This window comes from Acanthochromis polyacanthus, chromosome 14 (genome assembly GCF_021347895.1).
Source record: "Acanthochromis polyacanthus isolate Apoly-LR-REF ecotype Palm Island chromosome 14, KAUST_Apoly_ChrSc, whole genome shotgun sequence".
Classification (NCBI taxonomy): domain Eukaryota; kingdom Metazoa; phylum Chordata; class Actinopteri; family Pomacentridae; genus Acanthochromis; species Acanthochromis polyacanthus.
Window position 1 is genome coordinate 30,506,716 of NC_067126.1, and position 17,804 is coordinate 30,524,519.

General features: G+C 40.0%; 1 protein-coding gene across 1 annotated transcript in view; it reads right to left on the reverse strand.

Annotated features, from left to right (window-relative positions):
* Positions 1-3,750: 3,750 nt before the first annotated feature.
* The window catches only part of LOC110968452 (potassium voltage-gated channel subfamily H member 7-like), a 43,080-nt gene continuing 29,026 nt past the window's right edge, over positions 3,751-17,804 (reverse strand). The window contains exons 10-16 of the mRNA XM_022218341.2: positions 15,708-15,960; positions 13,415-13,620; positions 13,175-13,262; positions 12,846-13,007; positions 11,202-11,358; positions 7,742-7,922; positions 3,751-6,828 (exon numbers count right to left, since the gene is read on the reverse strand). Coding sequence (XP_022074033.1) covers positions 6,535-6,828; positions 7,742-7,922; positions 11,202-11,358; positions 12,846-13,007; positions 13,175-13,262; positions 13,415-13,620; positions 15,708-15,960 — 1,341 coding nt within the window. The 3' untranslated portion in view covers positions 3,751-6,534. The remainder of the gene's footprint in view (positions 6,829-7,741; positions 7,923-11,201; positions 11,359-12,845; positions 13,008-13,174; positions 13,263-13,414; positions 13,621-15,707; positions 15,961-17,804) is intronic.

Here is a 17,804-nt window from a genome sequence, read left to right on the forward strand (position 1 = left end):
GTGATTGTTCAGATGATAATATGCCTTTCAACCTGAGGGTTAAGGGGATATCTAATATTCATTCTTTAAGCTAATTCAAAAGACATGTGGCTCATTTGAACTATGCATGATCCTAATATATGTGCCATTTTCTCAACATTAGTCTCTCAATTCATAGTATAGAATTAAAAAAATAGGTAAAGATCTCATATTATGCCCCTTTTCAACAAGCTAATGTATGTCTAATGTGTCTCCAAAATGCATATTTCATAGTTCATCTCCAGGTACTGCAGAGAACATTCATTCTGTCGTGCCTCTATTACCCTTGCTTCCATCACTATTCCAATATATTCCAATACATTATGACTCTCTAGTCACACTTGGGACATCCAATGATAAAAGCTATGACAAACTTGATTTTGAATAATATAGACTTTAAAACATCTAAAAACACAGAGAAAAAAAGTCCATCTTTTGTTGGCTTACGTACTTACATGACCACCAAGTGTTGCAGCCATGTTCAAACTCACCTGTGAATGTTTTCAGTGTATAAGTCCATTTGATTTTAGTCATCTGTTGATGGCGTCATACCCCCAAATGAGAAAACACTGACTGATACGTTTGAGGAGCGGAAGGACAATCAAGACAGCAGTGAACAACTCTGTTGTTTCACACAGAACATTTCACCAGATTTAAACATTTACTTCAGAATGACATGCATTTATGTTTGGCAGTGACTCTGCTTGAGTGATGCTCAAAGGATCTGAGCAAGCATGGCACAGACAGTTCCTGAGATCAGAAACTTCCCTAACAGAGCCTGAGATTCACGTTTAAATTAATACAGTGTGAACACAGAAAAAAGGAGACCAACTTCAGTGGTCCTCATTATACAAAATTCACATAGTTTTAGGTACAATTATGAGCCATTTGTGTTCTGCAGACCTCCAAAAATATGAGAAACAACCATTCCCCTAATTGTTCCTTCCTCTATGGATAGGAAAGTGTGTTTCTGAATGAGTAGTTCAGGATTACAGCTTGTTGAGATGTGTCCACCAGGATGTGCAACCCGGTCTCACAAGGACTCCTTGTTCTCGTCCTTCCTGCTACTGGCTGAACAGAGTAGATGCAGAGGTGTGCTGCAGTTCTCTTTCTAAAATTATAAGAGGTATGATATTAAACCTTTAAAAATGAGGAGGCTGGGGAGGCAGGAGAGATTTGAAGATGTGTAGAGGTTGGTGTAGCAGCGGTGTAGTGAGTGTGGAGCGGACAGAATGAACATACACTGCCTCAGTTAGAAAGCACAATAAGTGGCTGGGCTGGACTTAAGTAGATGTAACGATTGGACAGAAAAGGGGCTTGTGATTCCCTGACTCAGTGACTGACTGAACTAACGTAGAGCTCCACTTCAGACAGGACACAGAGAGAGAGACAACCAAGCACTCTCACATTCACCCCTACGGACTATTTAGAACCACCAGTTAACCTTAACGTGTCTTTGGACTGTGGGAGAAAGCCAGAGCACCTGGTGAGAAGCCATGCAAGCTCAGGGAGAACATGCAAGCTACACTTAGACAGGCCCAAGGAGCTTTAAGCTGTGAGGCGACAGTGCTAGCCATTGTACCACTGTTCCACCTGTACCTGCTATTCCAATTAGCACAAGCCATGATCTGCGATGCGTAATTGAAGAAAGATGGCACAGAGCAAGGCTGCAGACCAACTTTTTCACTGGTAACACTCCCACCTTGTCATAGACGAAACACCTCACCTGCCGAACATCTGTTTTCAATAGACAGTAAATTTACCAATGTTCCCTAAAGGCCTCACCATGCAGGCTGAGGTAGCTGCAGGCAGAAAGGTGTGTGACCAAAAATTATTTTGAAAAAGAGTGAAATAGTGCATTCTAATGTCAGCACTGTCCAAGATGACCAGGGACCTTGTCTTTCTCCACCAGCCATCTTTAGCTTTGGAACACACAACAGCTAAACAGCATATTTTACCACCAGGCAAGGACAAAGAGAGTACTCTTCACCAATAAAGCTAATTAATAATTTACTTTCAGAAATGTGACCACTTGAAATTTTAACTTGCACATTTTCAAAAAAATCATTGATCATGAGGAGCTGATAAGCCAATCATCAATTTTACTGTGCTATAATGATACTAGTTTTATCTATAATGCTTCGAAAGCTACCTTAGACACAGTCATTGTATTATTCGGTGACTGCTTTGAACCATGATCCTGAGAATAATTGATTTTTCAGCACAACCACCAAGAATTTGGCTCCACAACCTGGTTCTGATGGACTAAACATAATTTATCTTGGTTAGTACCATTTCCTGCCAGTATGAGGCTACAGAGGTGAGGTCACATGGCTGCAGCTGGAGGAAAAGGGCCACACCTGGCGAGGGCGCTGGTTCACCTGAAGCTCGGCTATGACGTCACTCTGTGGGCGGAGTCAGCGGACTTGAAATCTGAAGCTGTGCAGAAGGTAACAGGTGCGAAGGAAATTTCAAATTGGAATTAATGGTGGATAGAGGAGAGAATGGTGGACACCTGAAGGAGACATGACGAGGGGAGGCTGGGTGTGAGCACTTCTGGAGCTGATTAGATGTTGGAAATTAATGGACAGGCTGGAGCACCCCAGGTTTTCAGATATGGATTTGAAGTTATGAAAGTAGCCAAAACAAACCAAAAGTTCCTGATGACTTGCGACGCTCGGAGTTTGGATTTGCCTGCTTGAAACTCTTACTGGATTTTAAAACTCCCTGTAGAGGATGACGGGGATTTTCCCACGTAAAGACTGGCCTGCTTTTGGGGACATTGGTGATAAAGACGGATTGGCGCGCCCGGAAATGATCACGGTCAGAGGGTAAGCACAAATTTCCAAACACTTATTTTTATAACCTGCATGAGAGCTCTCTGAAGAGGAAATGAGCAGCAACGATGACTTCCAGATCTGTAGACTGTTGGTGGAGCAGAATAAATGAAAGCTGCCTCGGTTATAAAGCACACTAAATGGGTGGGCTGGACTTCAAGAGTAAATAATTGGACATGTGACTCACTGACTCCAGACCTGTCTGAACTAGCTCCACCACTGCACAAAGTAACATGTGGGATAAAGTGATTTTGATAAAATGTCATGATGTTTGGCTGAGATCTGTTCAGAAAGGGCGTCAGAAAGTGATTTTTTTTTCTTATAAATCGTGTCATTTTTAAGAGGATACTGTCAAACCCACCATCAGGGTTCAAATGGTCAAGTGGATATCCAATATTTAATTTTAAAGCTAATTTAAAAGATTTGTTACTGTTTTGAACTTAAAAAAAACCAGTTGGAACTGTATGAATAGTTGGATCATCTAATTTTGAGGTAGCAACTGATATTACATCAGCTACATGCGTTTTTATTATAATGAAATCTAATGATAGATTTGAATTGGCAGTGGTGGTGAAAGCAATAACTCCAATGATCCTAAACTACTTCAAGTTGTCCTCAAAGACTGTCTTTTGTTAAATTGACCTCTCGTAGCAGAGATCCCACCTGAATTTAATAATAATGAAGTCAATAATTTTGTGATTTTAGCACATGCTCAGCCTTAAAATACCCTCCCCAACAAACTATACACAGCACCGTGTTGATCCCTGGCCTTCCTCAAGGACTCCAATTCATTCAGTAACCTGTGAATAATTCAGATGATCCTCTTTCTATGCTGTGCACAGAACTAATGACTACACTTATATCCACTTCATAAAAGGAAAAGCCGTTGACACAATTGTAACTGTGTGTTTTCATTTATTGCTCCCACAGCTTCAAAACAAGCATATGCACTGTACTGTCTGTTTTTCTATAGAATTTCATATAATTTAAGTTAAAAAAACAAATGTATATATGTATATTTTATGTCTGGCAATGTAATGTATTTTCTACAAGTCTCTAACAACACTTTACCTTTAATGTATATTGCCAAAAACAGCATAGGGAAACAATGTAATGAACTGATGGATGGTTAGTTATAAATAAAGACGCTGACTTAGCATTTGGATTGGTTGTATAGGCACAAGACCCTCTCTGGGGGCGCAAGTTCTAGCTTTCCTTGTCCCCCTTCTTTCTCCCCCAAGCCCACCCTCGAAATACATCCTAAAAGAGACCAGTATGTTGACATCATTTTTACATTATAATGTGCTACTTTGGGCTGATAAGCAGTGCATAACAGTAAATATATAGGTATAAAAAAACATGCACTGCTTTGTAGAAACGCCGATACCGTACTAGCTCGTCAGAGGTCAAGCTCTAAATTCTCAAATCTGCATGTTAAGATATTTTCCCCAACAAGCATGTATGGTGTGTTCTGTTGGCTTCAGTTGTACAGTAGGTGCACATCAGTGACTGCTTAAATAATGCACATTGTTTAAAGAAGAAAAGTAGATGATGCTTGATACTGTACTGTATATTGCAGTATAATTGTCCATAACCCCTGAGTCACACTTCAGAGAAGACAGGCAGACAACTACGAGTAAGAAAACCTGCCACACCTTTGTAATAATGCTGTATTACACTAATAGCTGCAGGAAAAAAAAAAAAAACTCGTCTGTTCATATGCAGGTTTGGGCCCTTTAAATGCAAGAATGTGTATCCCACCAGGCTTTAGGCTCCTAACAGGCTCTAGCATTAATGACCAGGTTCATCAGTGACTGTATCCATGTGGCAAGTTTCATGCAAGATCTTCAGCCCCAATGGACGAAATTGACAGTATATGTTTCCACTCCCTTGTCAGTGCCTGGCAGTGTCGTCATTTTCGTGTCGTGTCAAAGCTGCTTCCTTCACACTTCAGGTCCTCGCGCTTGCACAACGGCAATGAGGACACAAAGCAATGCATCGCCCTGCTTTTGGCTCGCCTTCTTGTTTCCAAGTCTCAGGCTGCACCGGTCGGCTGCTTGAACAAACATGTCTCTGCTCACCAGCCTCAGTAACGGTGATGTGCCGCGGCCATCCAGCATTTACAATCTTTAGTCGAAACTTCCATCTCTTCTCGCCTGTTACTCTGGAGTGTAGCGAGAGTGATCAATTGCGTTGCACTTTGGCAGTGAGTAATACAGGAGCTGCTCTGTGCTGACACTGAGCGTTTGGAGAGACAACCTTTCCCTCTTCGCACTACAAGCATGAGAGTTAGAAAAGGCTTGACAGAGTTGCCGGCAAATTCTTGTCTATAAACATTTCAAGATCCTATCAGTTGGTGGACATGAATTTTCTTGGCAGCACATTTGTCCTGGCTGTATGTGGGAAGGTGACCTGTGTCTGTGGCCTTTTATCACCCCTCTCTCTTGTTTTCTGCACAGAAGTACTGCTAGTGGAGGTTTAGTAGCTGTCTATCAGCTAACCTTTTTTCGGCCCATGCTTTGTACTTATAAGAGTCTGCTTATGTGGTGCTGCTGTCATCTTCATCTCTCCTTTTGCCAGAACACAAAGGATGGGTTTTTTGGCCTGGAGATGCTCTAAGTACCTGTGTTCTTGGTATCCACCTGGATGCTTATCAAGCCTGCTCATCTCTTACATATAGTTTAACTGGGAGCACTGAAGAGCAGCTGACTAGAGCCATATGGTGGGTTTTTGCTCGGACTGGAGAGTTCTGGTGGCCATGGCCTGGTAGTCAGGGAGCCAGACTGTCCCTGGCTCTGCAGCTGACACTAGGAAGAAAGCTATTGGATGTGATGCACTGATGTCTAGAGTGCTGGTCATTGAACCTGTCTGGTGTGAGGTAGGTCAGTCAGCTCTTCTTGCGGAGTGAGTGATGGTGGCGGATGGGACACACCTCTCTGTCTCAGACTTTCAACATCACCGGGGCTTTGTTTTCTGTTCATGAGTGAAGCTGTGAATGTACTGTCGAGTTGTACTCTGGTGCTCGTCTCTGACGGTGGCAGATTTCATGACAGGCGGGTCATGCGGAGTTCACTCAGGCTGACCCCGGTCTGGCAGCCCAGTCCAGTGCCACAAACTGTGTGGGAACATGGAAAGCTGCATCCGAGTCGCAGGAAGGAATAAATGCAGAGCCCATTAGAGTGCAAAGCCTTGGTGAAACAGAAAGTTGGTTGGATGTTGTAATGCTGTTTCTATTGCAACCAAATGGAGTACTTTAACCAGCATCTCTGCAGATTAACTAGAATTTAGTTAGAAGTTGCAGACTTAATGACTGAGGAAGTGCTGTAATCTCCACCAGGTTGAGCAGGTTCATCGCTGGGCATCTGCATATACGTTAATAGAGCGGAAATGAATGGTGATGATTATAGATTTGGTGCTGTTTTGACAGAGCTACTGGTAAAATAGTCACCATTGTTATCGCACTGGCAACTGCAGGAAACCGTTTCGTATTTCCCTGTTACCTGCAAAGGACAGTGTTTTATCCACATGCACAATGAAAGAACACCTTATTTCTATTACCAAGCCACTGCAAATTAACAATACAGATGTCTGTGCCAGCATGCTGATAAAAAATAAAAACTGCTACTTAGTAATTACAGCATTACAACCCCGATATTGGAATACAGTGTTGCTGAATGGTTTATGGCCTTGGAAACTCTGGGTCTGAGACAGGTCTGTGGAATCCCGTGGTGTTGATGTTGGAGTCAGAAGGTGACAGCAAGGAAGAGGAAGAGGGGCAAGGAGCTTCAGCTGGAAGAAGGATCAATGCTGACTGTTGCTGCCCTGTGATCTGTTGTTGCTGATGTTGTGACTCAGTGTGTCTCTGTCCAAGCAGTGCTGTAAGGCTGTCCTTGATGGGTGCATTCACATTTCCCAAGCTCGAAAGAGAGTCTTTGGGTTCCTGAACGGCGCTGTCCACTTTATTGTTAGGGCCCTGAAAGAAGAGTTTCACAATATAAAAAGTTAGTTGCACTGCAGTAAACTGACTTGTAGGCACACTGTTAAAAATCTGTCATTTTGCAGAATTTTTGTGTATCTCGTAATACTGAAATACACAAAAATATCAGTGTAATTACTGAAAAAGACTGAATTTACATGTCTGTTTTATTTAAAGTAACATTAAAAAGTCTGAATATCCACAAAGTGTTGTTTTAATGTTTTTATGATTTTTTTTGTGCACATAAAGCCAGTTAAAATGCACGCAAATACATACATTACAAATTTAATGCATTTTCCCTTTGTATTTTATTGATGAAACTGTTCAATTCAAGTTTAAGCACTGTAAATACATTACTTAAATCAGATAATAGAAAAAGTGTATTTCACTTAGATTTGTTTGTTAAATGAGAAATTGATAATTTAATTGTTTCACACAGAAATATCCATTATTTAAGCTTAAGAAAGCCCCAAAATACACATAATAAAACAAAGTCCTGGAAATGTATCCTATTTATTCATTAAAAATTTTATTTAGATGATTATTTTCTGTTATTTTACATTTTTTAGCACCTTAGCTGCCAAAATATTAGTTTTTTTGTTTTATTTTAGAGTATACTCTAAAAATTAATCATGTTTATGTATCTAACATCTCTATCCATATACTGTATAGTTTTAATCTGTTAGCACATTTTTAGTTTTAAGTGTGACAGTATATGTATTGGAAACTGTACTTGTAATACTGAAAACCTGAATAAAAACTAGTGCATGTAAAATTAAATTTACCAGAACAAAAAAGTGAAATCAAGCCCATGGGTGTCAACATGATGCAATGCAATTCTCCCAGTTCATATGTGGCAAATGGCCAGACTCGGTATGTAACAAACAGTCAACCGAATAAACATCCTTACTTGAGCTCCTGTATGGCTGAAAAAATGGCTTGCAGTCAGAGCAGCTGGCTGAACCTTCACAGCAGGTCTGTGATAGTCGGGACTGGCAGTCACAGTGCTGTAGGCAGGAGGTCCCAGAGTCGGCTGTCTCTGCAGCAGCTGCAGGATGGTCTGAATATCTGATATCAGCTGAGACTCCAGCCTAAAAAAAGAACCCCAAAAAAAAGTGAGTGAGAAGGACAAACACGCGGGCACGCTGTAAAATGAGATGAATCCTTAATTCTGACAAGTGTGATACTGGCTGAGTGTGATAATGGCTGAAGACACGCTCGGCTGTACTTCGCTGAGCACTAGATGGAGCTTCTGCTCCTCAGCAGTGGACAAATGAAGAGATGGTGAAGGTGTGGAAACACATTTTGCCAGAGTAGTAGACAAAAGACACTACTCCTGCTAGGAGCGATAATGAGCTTTGTGTGGGAGGTGTGAGTTCAGCGTTTATTGTGGAAATGACTGCATTAGATTCGTTTGGCCAGTCTAATTATGGCGCGTTTTCATCCAAGCTCTATATTTAGGGCAACATTTGTAATGCTGAATAACCTTTTAATTACCTCCATCCCATGTAATGTATAAGGACACTGTCACTTTTTTTTATGTTCCTGATTTCTTAGGTTATACATGATGAGAAATAAAGTAAAAGCACGTTCATTTTCAGAGCAGCAAACTTATTTTTTCTTTGCCAAAATGCTACAAACATATTTTCCCGTCATATCTTTTAAGACCAGTCAAAAACACAAAAACAGAAAAATGACAGAAGTGCTGCTCATCCTGCAGCCAGGCAGCATTAGGGGGGAAAAAAACAAGGTCAGATAAGGTACAGTGGATAAAATGTCTTATTTGTGCTTAATAAAATGAGCTTGCCCGGTATTTCAGGCACCCTGATGCCATCTCTCTTTCTCTGTGATAATTCCAGCTAAAAATACCACCTGCTGTTCATTTGTGTGTCTGTTTCAGGTGGCTGCTGGCTGCAGATGTGTTGCCGAAACGACGGCCAATGAGTTTTTCCATCACAGAAAATAATGAGACTGAAATGTGGAAATTTTGGGAAGGTAGCGTACATGCGTATTTATTATTTAAATCAGAATAAGTCGGTTGTTAGAAAGTGGCTCACGATGTGTTGCTTTTCTCATTATAAGACGAGGCATACTTTGTTTTCAGTCATGAGTTTTTTGAGCAGTGCTTTGAAATGTAGTACAGACTTTTGCACCAATTCAAGTTTGATACGCTTCAGTTCTACAGTGGAATATCCTGCTTCCAGTAGACCCCCCCCCCTCCCACTCCGAGTCCTACTGCAGCTTCTGCCAGCTAGTTAGTTGCCTTCCTCCACCTACTCATGCACATTCTGTGTATCTTACTTTTTAGCAGTGTGGGAGGTGACAATTAAAAAAATAAAGCATTCCATGATCATTAAATTTCAGTATTAAGAACAATTAAGTGAGAATGTGTTGATAGAAAAATACGAATAATCACATATTTAACTTTATTCCTTTCTCAGAATATCACCAAAAAATGCCTGGCAGTCTAGTTGCATAAGACATCTTGAGCATTTTACACTGATTTTCTCATGATTTTTGAGCACAGCACAAATGCCGGCTTCTTTCATTATGCACACAAGGTAATGGACACATAAATCCCCAATGATTCTGTATTTTATCAAAAGATAAGTTAATGTTGCAACTAACCTTAAAAATATAAGCTTATTTAAATAAAAGCTAACTGAATCTTCAAAAAAAATAGGATCTTAAAGGGATTTGTGGCTTTTGCTAGGTCATTTCCCCTCAGTCAATTCAGGTAAAATGTTAGCAGAACTTGAAACATCAAGTTTACTCTGCCCAACTAACCAGGTCAGTCTGACTCATTCTGGCAACATAGATTTCCTGCTTCACTCAATTATGTATGAAAAGGTGTATTGGAGCTGCAGTTGGGGTAAGGCACCGTTTCAAAGAAATCTCTCCTATCTTCCTGCTTTGGTGGTGGCAATCTACAGCTTTAAACTGGTATTTAAATTCCAGCAAAAGTAAAAAAAATAGCTTTACTGCTGTTTTAGCATTGTCTGTTCGAGTACAATTAAATGGGAAAAATTGGAAACTTCAAGGTGACCTTCTTTAAAGTTGCAGCTGTGCTCATTTGAGAGTAAGCAAAAGTTTGAACTACATCCAACTTAATTAAAAATACTTGTTCACTTAATTTGGATAAGCCTTGTTTAACTGTGTCAATAACTGAAGCAATTCATTGAAACTGGTCCAAAAATTCTCTTTGTCACGTGAAAATTTGACTGGGGCACATCCAGTTGTTGTCATGTCAGATTAGCAGTAGATGTGGTTTACATTTGAGATTTAGATGTGGGGTTGCTGTTTTAAAGAAAATAAGTGAACAAAAGAGAGGCCTGAATGTTATATTTATTTTAACCTATTAACATACAGCTTTACCTTACTATTTAGACTGGAAATATTATATTCTGCTCTGCCTGACAGCATCACATTCACATTATTCTATATTTTCCAAATCTTCAGTAAAACCATATGATATTTATACAATAAGTAAGCATTTCAATCACAGGACACCATTCACTTTTTTTGGCGAGACTGTTCATTCTACCTTAAATATCTGAAACGTCTTGCGCATCATCTTAGAAATATTGCTTCAGATTTCAACCTCTCATTTGGTAACTTTAGCAGCTTCCCAAGAATTTGACATAAACTCCAATGCGTTTGAAAAGCAAACAACATACATGTAGTAGAAATGCATGTGTCTGTTTTATGAAGTTAACGCTGCTTCTTGACTTTTCCTATTGCAGTTGATGGAATTTACAAGACATAAATCTACTGGTGCATGCTGAAGTCATTCAGTTAGAGGTAACAACTGCACCACCTATTTCAGTAGCCTGATCAATAAGCCTCAAACTTGACTTGTTTGAGAGAAAATATTTAGATAGTTGATTAGGTAAATGCAGACATGCACTAATGATGTAAAAAAAAAAAAATCTAAAAATCCTGTAAATGCTGCTCTGAAAATCCTGCTAATGTGTGCAAAAGGTGTCTTAAGTACCCATGTGGAAAAGCGCTTCATGTGTTTTTAAATGTTCTGTTATTTACTTAATTATTAAAGTGTGCTTTTTCATAATTAATTTCAGTAACAATTGTCCTGCAAGTAGCTGGAGAGCAGCCAGATGAAATCAACCATTATTTGACACAGCCTGCAGGTAAGTGTGGCAAACTGTTCCACTGTGTCCTAAAAGCATGTTTGTAACACTCTGACAGAGAGAAACAAAAACAGCATCTCTGAGACTTACAAGAAAAAAGACACAAACACTCTAAACCTTGCAGGTGCAAAAACTGCCAAAGTTCACATTTTCAGCTAATTCACAGTTTAAGGCAGTAAAATGAAAATAAACAGTCTGTATGCGGACTTTAGAAACATGTACCTGTTTAAATGCTCTTGAAGCTGACCTAAGCGTTGTTCCACCTCCCCGTATGTGAGCTCGCTGGCAGAATTATCATCCTCTCTCAGGTCCTGGAACTGTGCTGACTCATCCAGGTAGTCTGTAGGCTTCTTACAGGCCCATTTATCACAGCACAGATCTGGAGAAGCAAACCAACACGCATGCTTTACATCCTACAATGTGGGTCAGTACAACGTCATCACTACACAAAAAAGCCCCCACGAAAATAGACTGTAATTAATCTCTAAAAGAAGGCTGTGTGTAGGCTCTTTGTTGTAATTTATCAACCATCAGTACCAGGAGAATTATTATTGCAGTGTTTTGCTGCAAACTAACCCCGCTGTTATCTCTGTTGGGCACATGGTATTCAGCCTGCTGTCCAGTGATATGTGCTGATCCGCTTTTGTTGTTTTAACAGAGAGATGGTTAGTTCTGTGATTAAACTATCTAATGGAGCTGTCTGTGCAGAAGGACTTTGTTTGAGCATGTTGAGTCATATAGATTAAGTATAGATCTAGCCTCTCGCTCAGCTTTTTTTTTATTTTTTTAGCTCATCTGTGTTGTGTGGCTTTATACTTGTTAGAAAGCAGGTTTTATCAAAGGAAAATGCTGTGTTCTTAGAAAACCTTATTTCAAAATGAGGTGCCGTGCCCAGCTGATGGTAAGTGGATGATAAGTTATTGTAGCGTATGTTGGATCTTTGAGCCAGTCTCCGAAGAGACCTGGAATTTGGAATCAGCACTTTCTAGAATCTTATATAGGACCAACTAAGGCCGCAGATCAATATCCAGCAAACACTACCAGACATACTGCATCATATATGCTCTTTATGTTTGCAGATACATGTCTAAAACTCGGCTCTTTTATACAGGGTTGCACACTTGAAAATGCCACATTTTAAACCTCATCTCTTCTAAATATTTCCCTGCATCTTAGTCACATCTCTGTTGTAGAAAAATAGGTCAGATGATTGGCTAGCGTTGAAATGTACCTGATGGGCACAAGAACATTGGAAAATGTGATGCCATCAGCTGCAATAAAACGCAGTGAAAGTTTTAATATTCAGCTATTACCAACTGTGTACAATAATTGGTTGGTGATTATATTAAGGTATCTTTATCTGATTCAAGTCAGCCGTGGCTTTTTCCCGTTTTTCTCACTAATTTGAAAGGGCTTATGCGTCTGCACTTGCATCACTTTCACTTCTACTAATGTGCTCAGGACAACATTAGCACTATAAGAGAAAGCAGCCTCCTCATTCATTTCAATGAGACTGCCACATTGGCACATCAAACATATTACTTGGTAATGGGATAAGTATTGACTCTGTGACTGTGGCTTTCTAGAGATGTGGCATTCTGTCTCAGTGTTATAAAATGCTGTGGTATTGTGGTAAAAATATAAGCACTCAAACTGATAAATTTGTGCTCAAACCAGCCTTCAAATGCTGGTAAGGAAACAACCTCCATGGATGTTTTTTTCCAAGGACCAAGGACATGATCCCTTACTGACTTCCCACCATTGTCATTACCCTTTTAATCCTGTACCACCCGTAACTATTTACAATACGTCTTCTCAGTTGTAACCATAATGCTTACAGCCCATGTGTTTAACGTGATCTGTTACCTTCAAACGATGGTCTTCTGTCCATGCTCTCTCTGACAATAAGATCTGAGTCTAGAACCGGAACGTTGAGCGAAGAGGGACCCAGGACTACTGAGCCTCTCTTTAGGCACGAGTTCGACTCTCTCTCCCTTCGAACGTCTTTTACCGCTTCCTTGTTTTCCCCTGCAGAACGGCAATCAACAGGAGTCAGTGGAATAAAACTGTATTCCTCTGAGAACAGGTGTTCTCAGTCGGCACCACTCCATGAACAATAACAAAGAATACATTTGCAGCTACAAAGCGAGCTGAATAAAGCTGTACTGTTACACTGCTGATTAGTTTCTACTGACCTTTACACAGATCTGAAGTGAAAGAAATTCTCCTTTTTATGCTTTTATTGCCCTCGCCATCTGAATCACAGCCCTGGACACTGGGGGGCTGCGAAAATTAGAATCAAGTTAGTTAATGAAAAAGTGGTAAAGTGTTAATTAATTCTGGATCGCTCAAAATTAAATAGAATCTAATGGAATTTTGAGAAATGATAACTTGGATGCCGGTAGATCCCATGAGACCATTTTAATATTATCTACCTTGGCAGGCTCGTCTCTGAGGTTAAATGTAAGCTCCAGGTTGTTGAAGAAGCAGTCGGCAAACTCTGGGTACATGTCCAGCACCTCCAGCAGATCTTCTCTCTGAATGGTGCTCAAGTCACAGTAACTTAGAGCTCGCACATCAGCATTGGACTTTCCAGGCTTGGCAAATAGATGGATCATCTCTCCAAATATGTCATTTTTTCCTGGTGAGACACACGCGAAGACAATGCATCATCCCAACAGCTTAATTAGCAATAGATGGGGAAAAGTATTGATTCTACCTGCAGTGGCTTCTAAAAGTAGCCAAGCGTATTATTGAGAAGAATTTGTGTTGTCCTGTCTACGGGGATTTATCTAACTACTCCTCGGCTTCCACTAAAGGGCAGCAGACATGTTTGTTTGTGTGGATAATGAAAATCAAACAGTCTTTCCTCTCTGTGTAGATGTTCTCCCAAGGCCTGTGCGTCAGTTGTCTTTCAATCTTTGATCCATTATTTATGCTGAGGAATAACTAGTAACTCAAAGCTACTTTGATGTGATGGAGGGGGGGAGAAGTAGCGTTTGATTGTGATTGACACACTTTACTTTCTGTGTGCCTCAAAGCAAGATATTTGTGTTGGTAATGGCTACCCCATAATGAAGCCAGTTCTTCGGCAAACTTCCTTAAAGTCAATAAATCGCCTTTTTCAAACTAGGGGGAATAAAAAAAAAAAAAGAGAGAGATTCCTCTGCTGAAATAAGGGTCCAGTTTGCAAAGGGACTAGAGGGCTGGTTTAAAGGCCATCATGAAAAATCCCTTTGTTGGTGTGGGTTCACTAAATGCCAGCACTGTAAGCAGGGGTTCAGGAGGAAGAGATGTGATACGTTGGCTGCCAGTGTTCCTTTCACAGCATGCACCGGACACCTTTCTACCACAGAGGAAAGCCTCACACAGAGTGGTGTATCTCTCCCCCACATGCAGCTCTCACCACAAGGATTTAGATGGTCATTAGTGTAAGAGACTAATTCTTCACCCGCCGAACAATGCTACCAGCGTCGTTGGAGTCAATATCATTACAAGAGACAAATGCTTTAGCACTAAGGGGCTGACCACGGCCGTGTAGGTGAGGAGAGACTAGGAAACATACAAGATTGCACAAACAAAGTGGAGCAAAATGGTGCTGATGGAGCATTGTGTTTGTATCACATAATAAAGGGCCAGATCTATGAGGTGAGCGACTTCTCCAGTGTGTTTGTTAATAATGGGTTTCGTGTGATGCAGCAACTTTTGCTAAGCTTAAACCTCATTCTGTCAGGTGCAGCTTCGGAGAGCATTCGTCTCATGAATAATGGTAAATTAAATCCAGGGCTTTGGCCTGTAGCACCTGGTAGCAGTTCACCCATGAAGAAAAAAGATAAATACTCATTATTCTAATAAGAAATTACAAGTATTTGTTGTCATTGTAATACCAGAGCAAAGAACAATTTCAAATTTAGAGCTGGGAGGTGTTTTTGCCTTTAGCTGCCTTTTACCCATTTTGCAGCTTTAACTCATGTACCAGTGCTGCCACATATGGCAGATATTTCACTGTGCTCTTTGGAAGTGCCAGGCAACCTTTCATGGAGCCACTTAATGTCACAGTGTCAAACCTGTCACAGAAACACCCCGATACCCCACAGAAAGGTGGAAGCCCACATGGAAGCACATTCTGTTTTTTCTAGAACTTTATTTTTAACACAGATTCCCATATTAAATCCCCTTTATGACCAGAAAAAAACAACCATGCGCCTTGAATGTAAATGTGGATCTCAGCGTGGTTTTCGAAAGGTGAATTTTCAATGAATAAATTGACATGAATCTAAGCTCACTAAATCAGTGAGTTCAGAATAATATGGCCTTCAATCACCTTTTACTTTTTCAAAATGAGACTTGACCAAAAAATGTGGAAAAAGGCTTTTTGTTAGCTTGTCTGATGCTGACATTCAGCACACAATAAGCTGAGAGATCTTTTGTACAATAGGGAGGTGACGCTGACTTTTACAGACGATTGCTTATCTTGGTGGAGATGGAAGTTTTATGTGCAACAGAGACTGCCACTACAAAAACAATCTGTCTTGACTCGGAGGACTTTACTCTGCCTGTAACAATTTCAACTTTCATATTTGACTGCATCACAGTCTCTCAACTAGTCCAGCACCTGCCACCGAGGTTACTTAATGCAATTGAGACAACCTATCAGATTAACTGAAGAATTAACCCCTGGTTGTTGTGACACAGCAGTAACGTAATCAACAAAGGGATTATATTTACCCAGGATGGCAACCACAATATCATCTTTCAAGATCTCAATCGAGCCACGGGACAGAAAGTAGAGGGCAGTGAGCACATCGCCGCCATGGACCAGAGTGTCTCCAGGAGGCGCGTGAGTGGTTTTGAAGCGCATGGCCAAAGCCCTCAAGCAGCCTTTGGTGGCTCCTTGAAAAGCTTTGCAGTTGTGCAGAAGATTCCTGTTGAGGTGAAGGCAGATATCTGCCTGCAGGCAGTCAGGGAAACCTTTTAACACCTGTGATGCAGAGAAAATATGTGAGTAAAATGCTCAAAATGTTAGTTTGATGTCCTTAAAAAAGATGCATTTAATAATCACGCTCCCCCGTGGAAGCTGGATGCAGTAAAGGTGTGAAAGCCAACGTCCTTTTACTAAGATAAGCTGAAGTTAGGCCTGGAAATAGCACAGAGATCTGGACATGTGATGAAAACAAACATGCTATGGAATAATGGATTCACTGAACACAGTCAGAAGCAAATACATCACTATTTAAATGCATTTTATGAGAAGATGAGAGATGAATTGTAGATATTATGTTCTTTGATTAATGCCTGATACAGTCATATTAAAATGAACAATGGTGAGAATTTCCACAAACACTTTGACCCAAAGGTCTGGAGACAAACTGAAAAACTAATTTTTCATGGAAATTGTTAATAATCAGAAAGTTATATATAGAGACAGATGCACTAATGCTAAATATATATCATATTTGAGATTTTACACTATGTCTTGGTTCACAATGAAATCTAAGCAAATTAGTAGAATTGACCAAATTTGCCTCTTTGTGCAAAAGGTTAAACTTCCTTCTCCAATGTTCAGATTTGGTGGACTCATTAGAAGCCTGTTCAAGTAAATCAACTTGCAGCCATTGTTCATCTGCTATAAATACAGCTGTGCCTCAAGTTTCCTGCTGAGCACTGCACACTGAGGAGCATTGTGATGAGAGGGAACATGGAATTCTTGAAAGCGTCAGAAGTTAAATTGTTAGTCAAGGTTTCTATGCAGGTGGGGCGTGATATGGTTTGTGGAAATTGGATCTGACAGACTGAAAGTGAAAACACCATTAGAAGATCAGTGTATTAAACTTTGTTAGCTGAAATTTCATCACAGGTAGAGAATTTGCTAAAGTGTAGGTAGTGTCAAAACAAAGTTGTCTAGTAGGAGCCTCAGCAGACAACTCGTAGTCTCCCAACCACTTCTCTGGAGGGGAAACAAAGCCAGATGCTCAGGGTGGGCTCACACATACCAGCAATTCACAATGGATGACTATAAAAAGTTACTATTTACTGGTGCATCCTCATTAAAGCAAAAGAGGGCCATGATAAATACTAGCATGTTATATAGGATTTTTGTTAAAAAACTTAAGCTGACATAATTTGTAATGAAAAATGTCATTAAATTTGAAATTAAGTAAGTAAGTATACTCGCTAGTGGACTCACACTTTTGGACCCCAGTGTACATCATTTAAAAATAACGGCCAGCAGGATTTATGTAACCACCCCCCTGAGCTGAATACACAGCACAATGTGCTCTGAGTTTTGGCTTTGTCTCTTTCTTTTACATCGAACTACCAACACATAATATAGGAGTGAGAAAAAGAAAAGCATACTGCGTCAATATTGCATTGTTACTTTTGCTTGCTAAAGTAGAAAAACTGAGCCTATTGCCCAGTAATTGCACCTTATAATCATAATGTTCTACCTTATGCCACTCTTTAATACCACATTACACAGTTAGAACACTTCTCCGACTATAACATCTGGGGTATTGCAAGGAAAATACATGGTAACTATACAGAAAAGTAACTAATTTGTTCCAAAGTAAGGCTTTATTACATATATAATCTTGCTTTAAAAGCCAACTCTTTTGTCTTTTGAACTGACAGGAAACTGAAAAGGAAATTTACCAAAATTCACAATAACTAACTTGTAATTAATTTCTGTTGCCATCTCAAACATAACTTTATTTGCACAAACAGCTAAGTAATGAATATGCGGAACTTCAATACGCAATAGTTATTTATATTAAATACTGTGTGTAGTACAAGCTAGTCACATTTAATCCTGTATTTACCTAT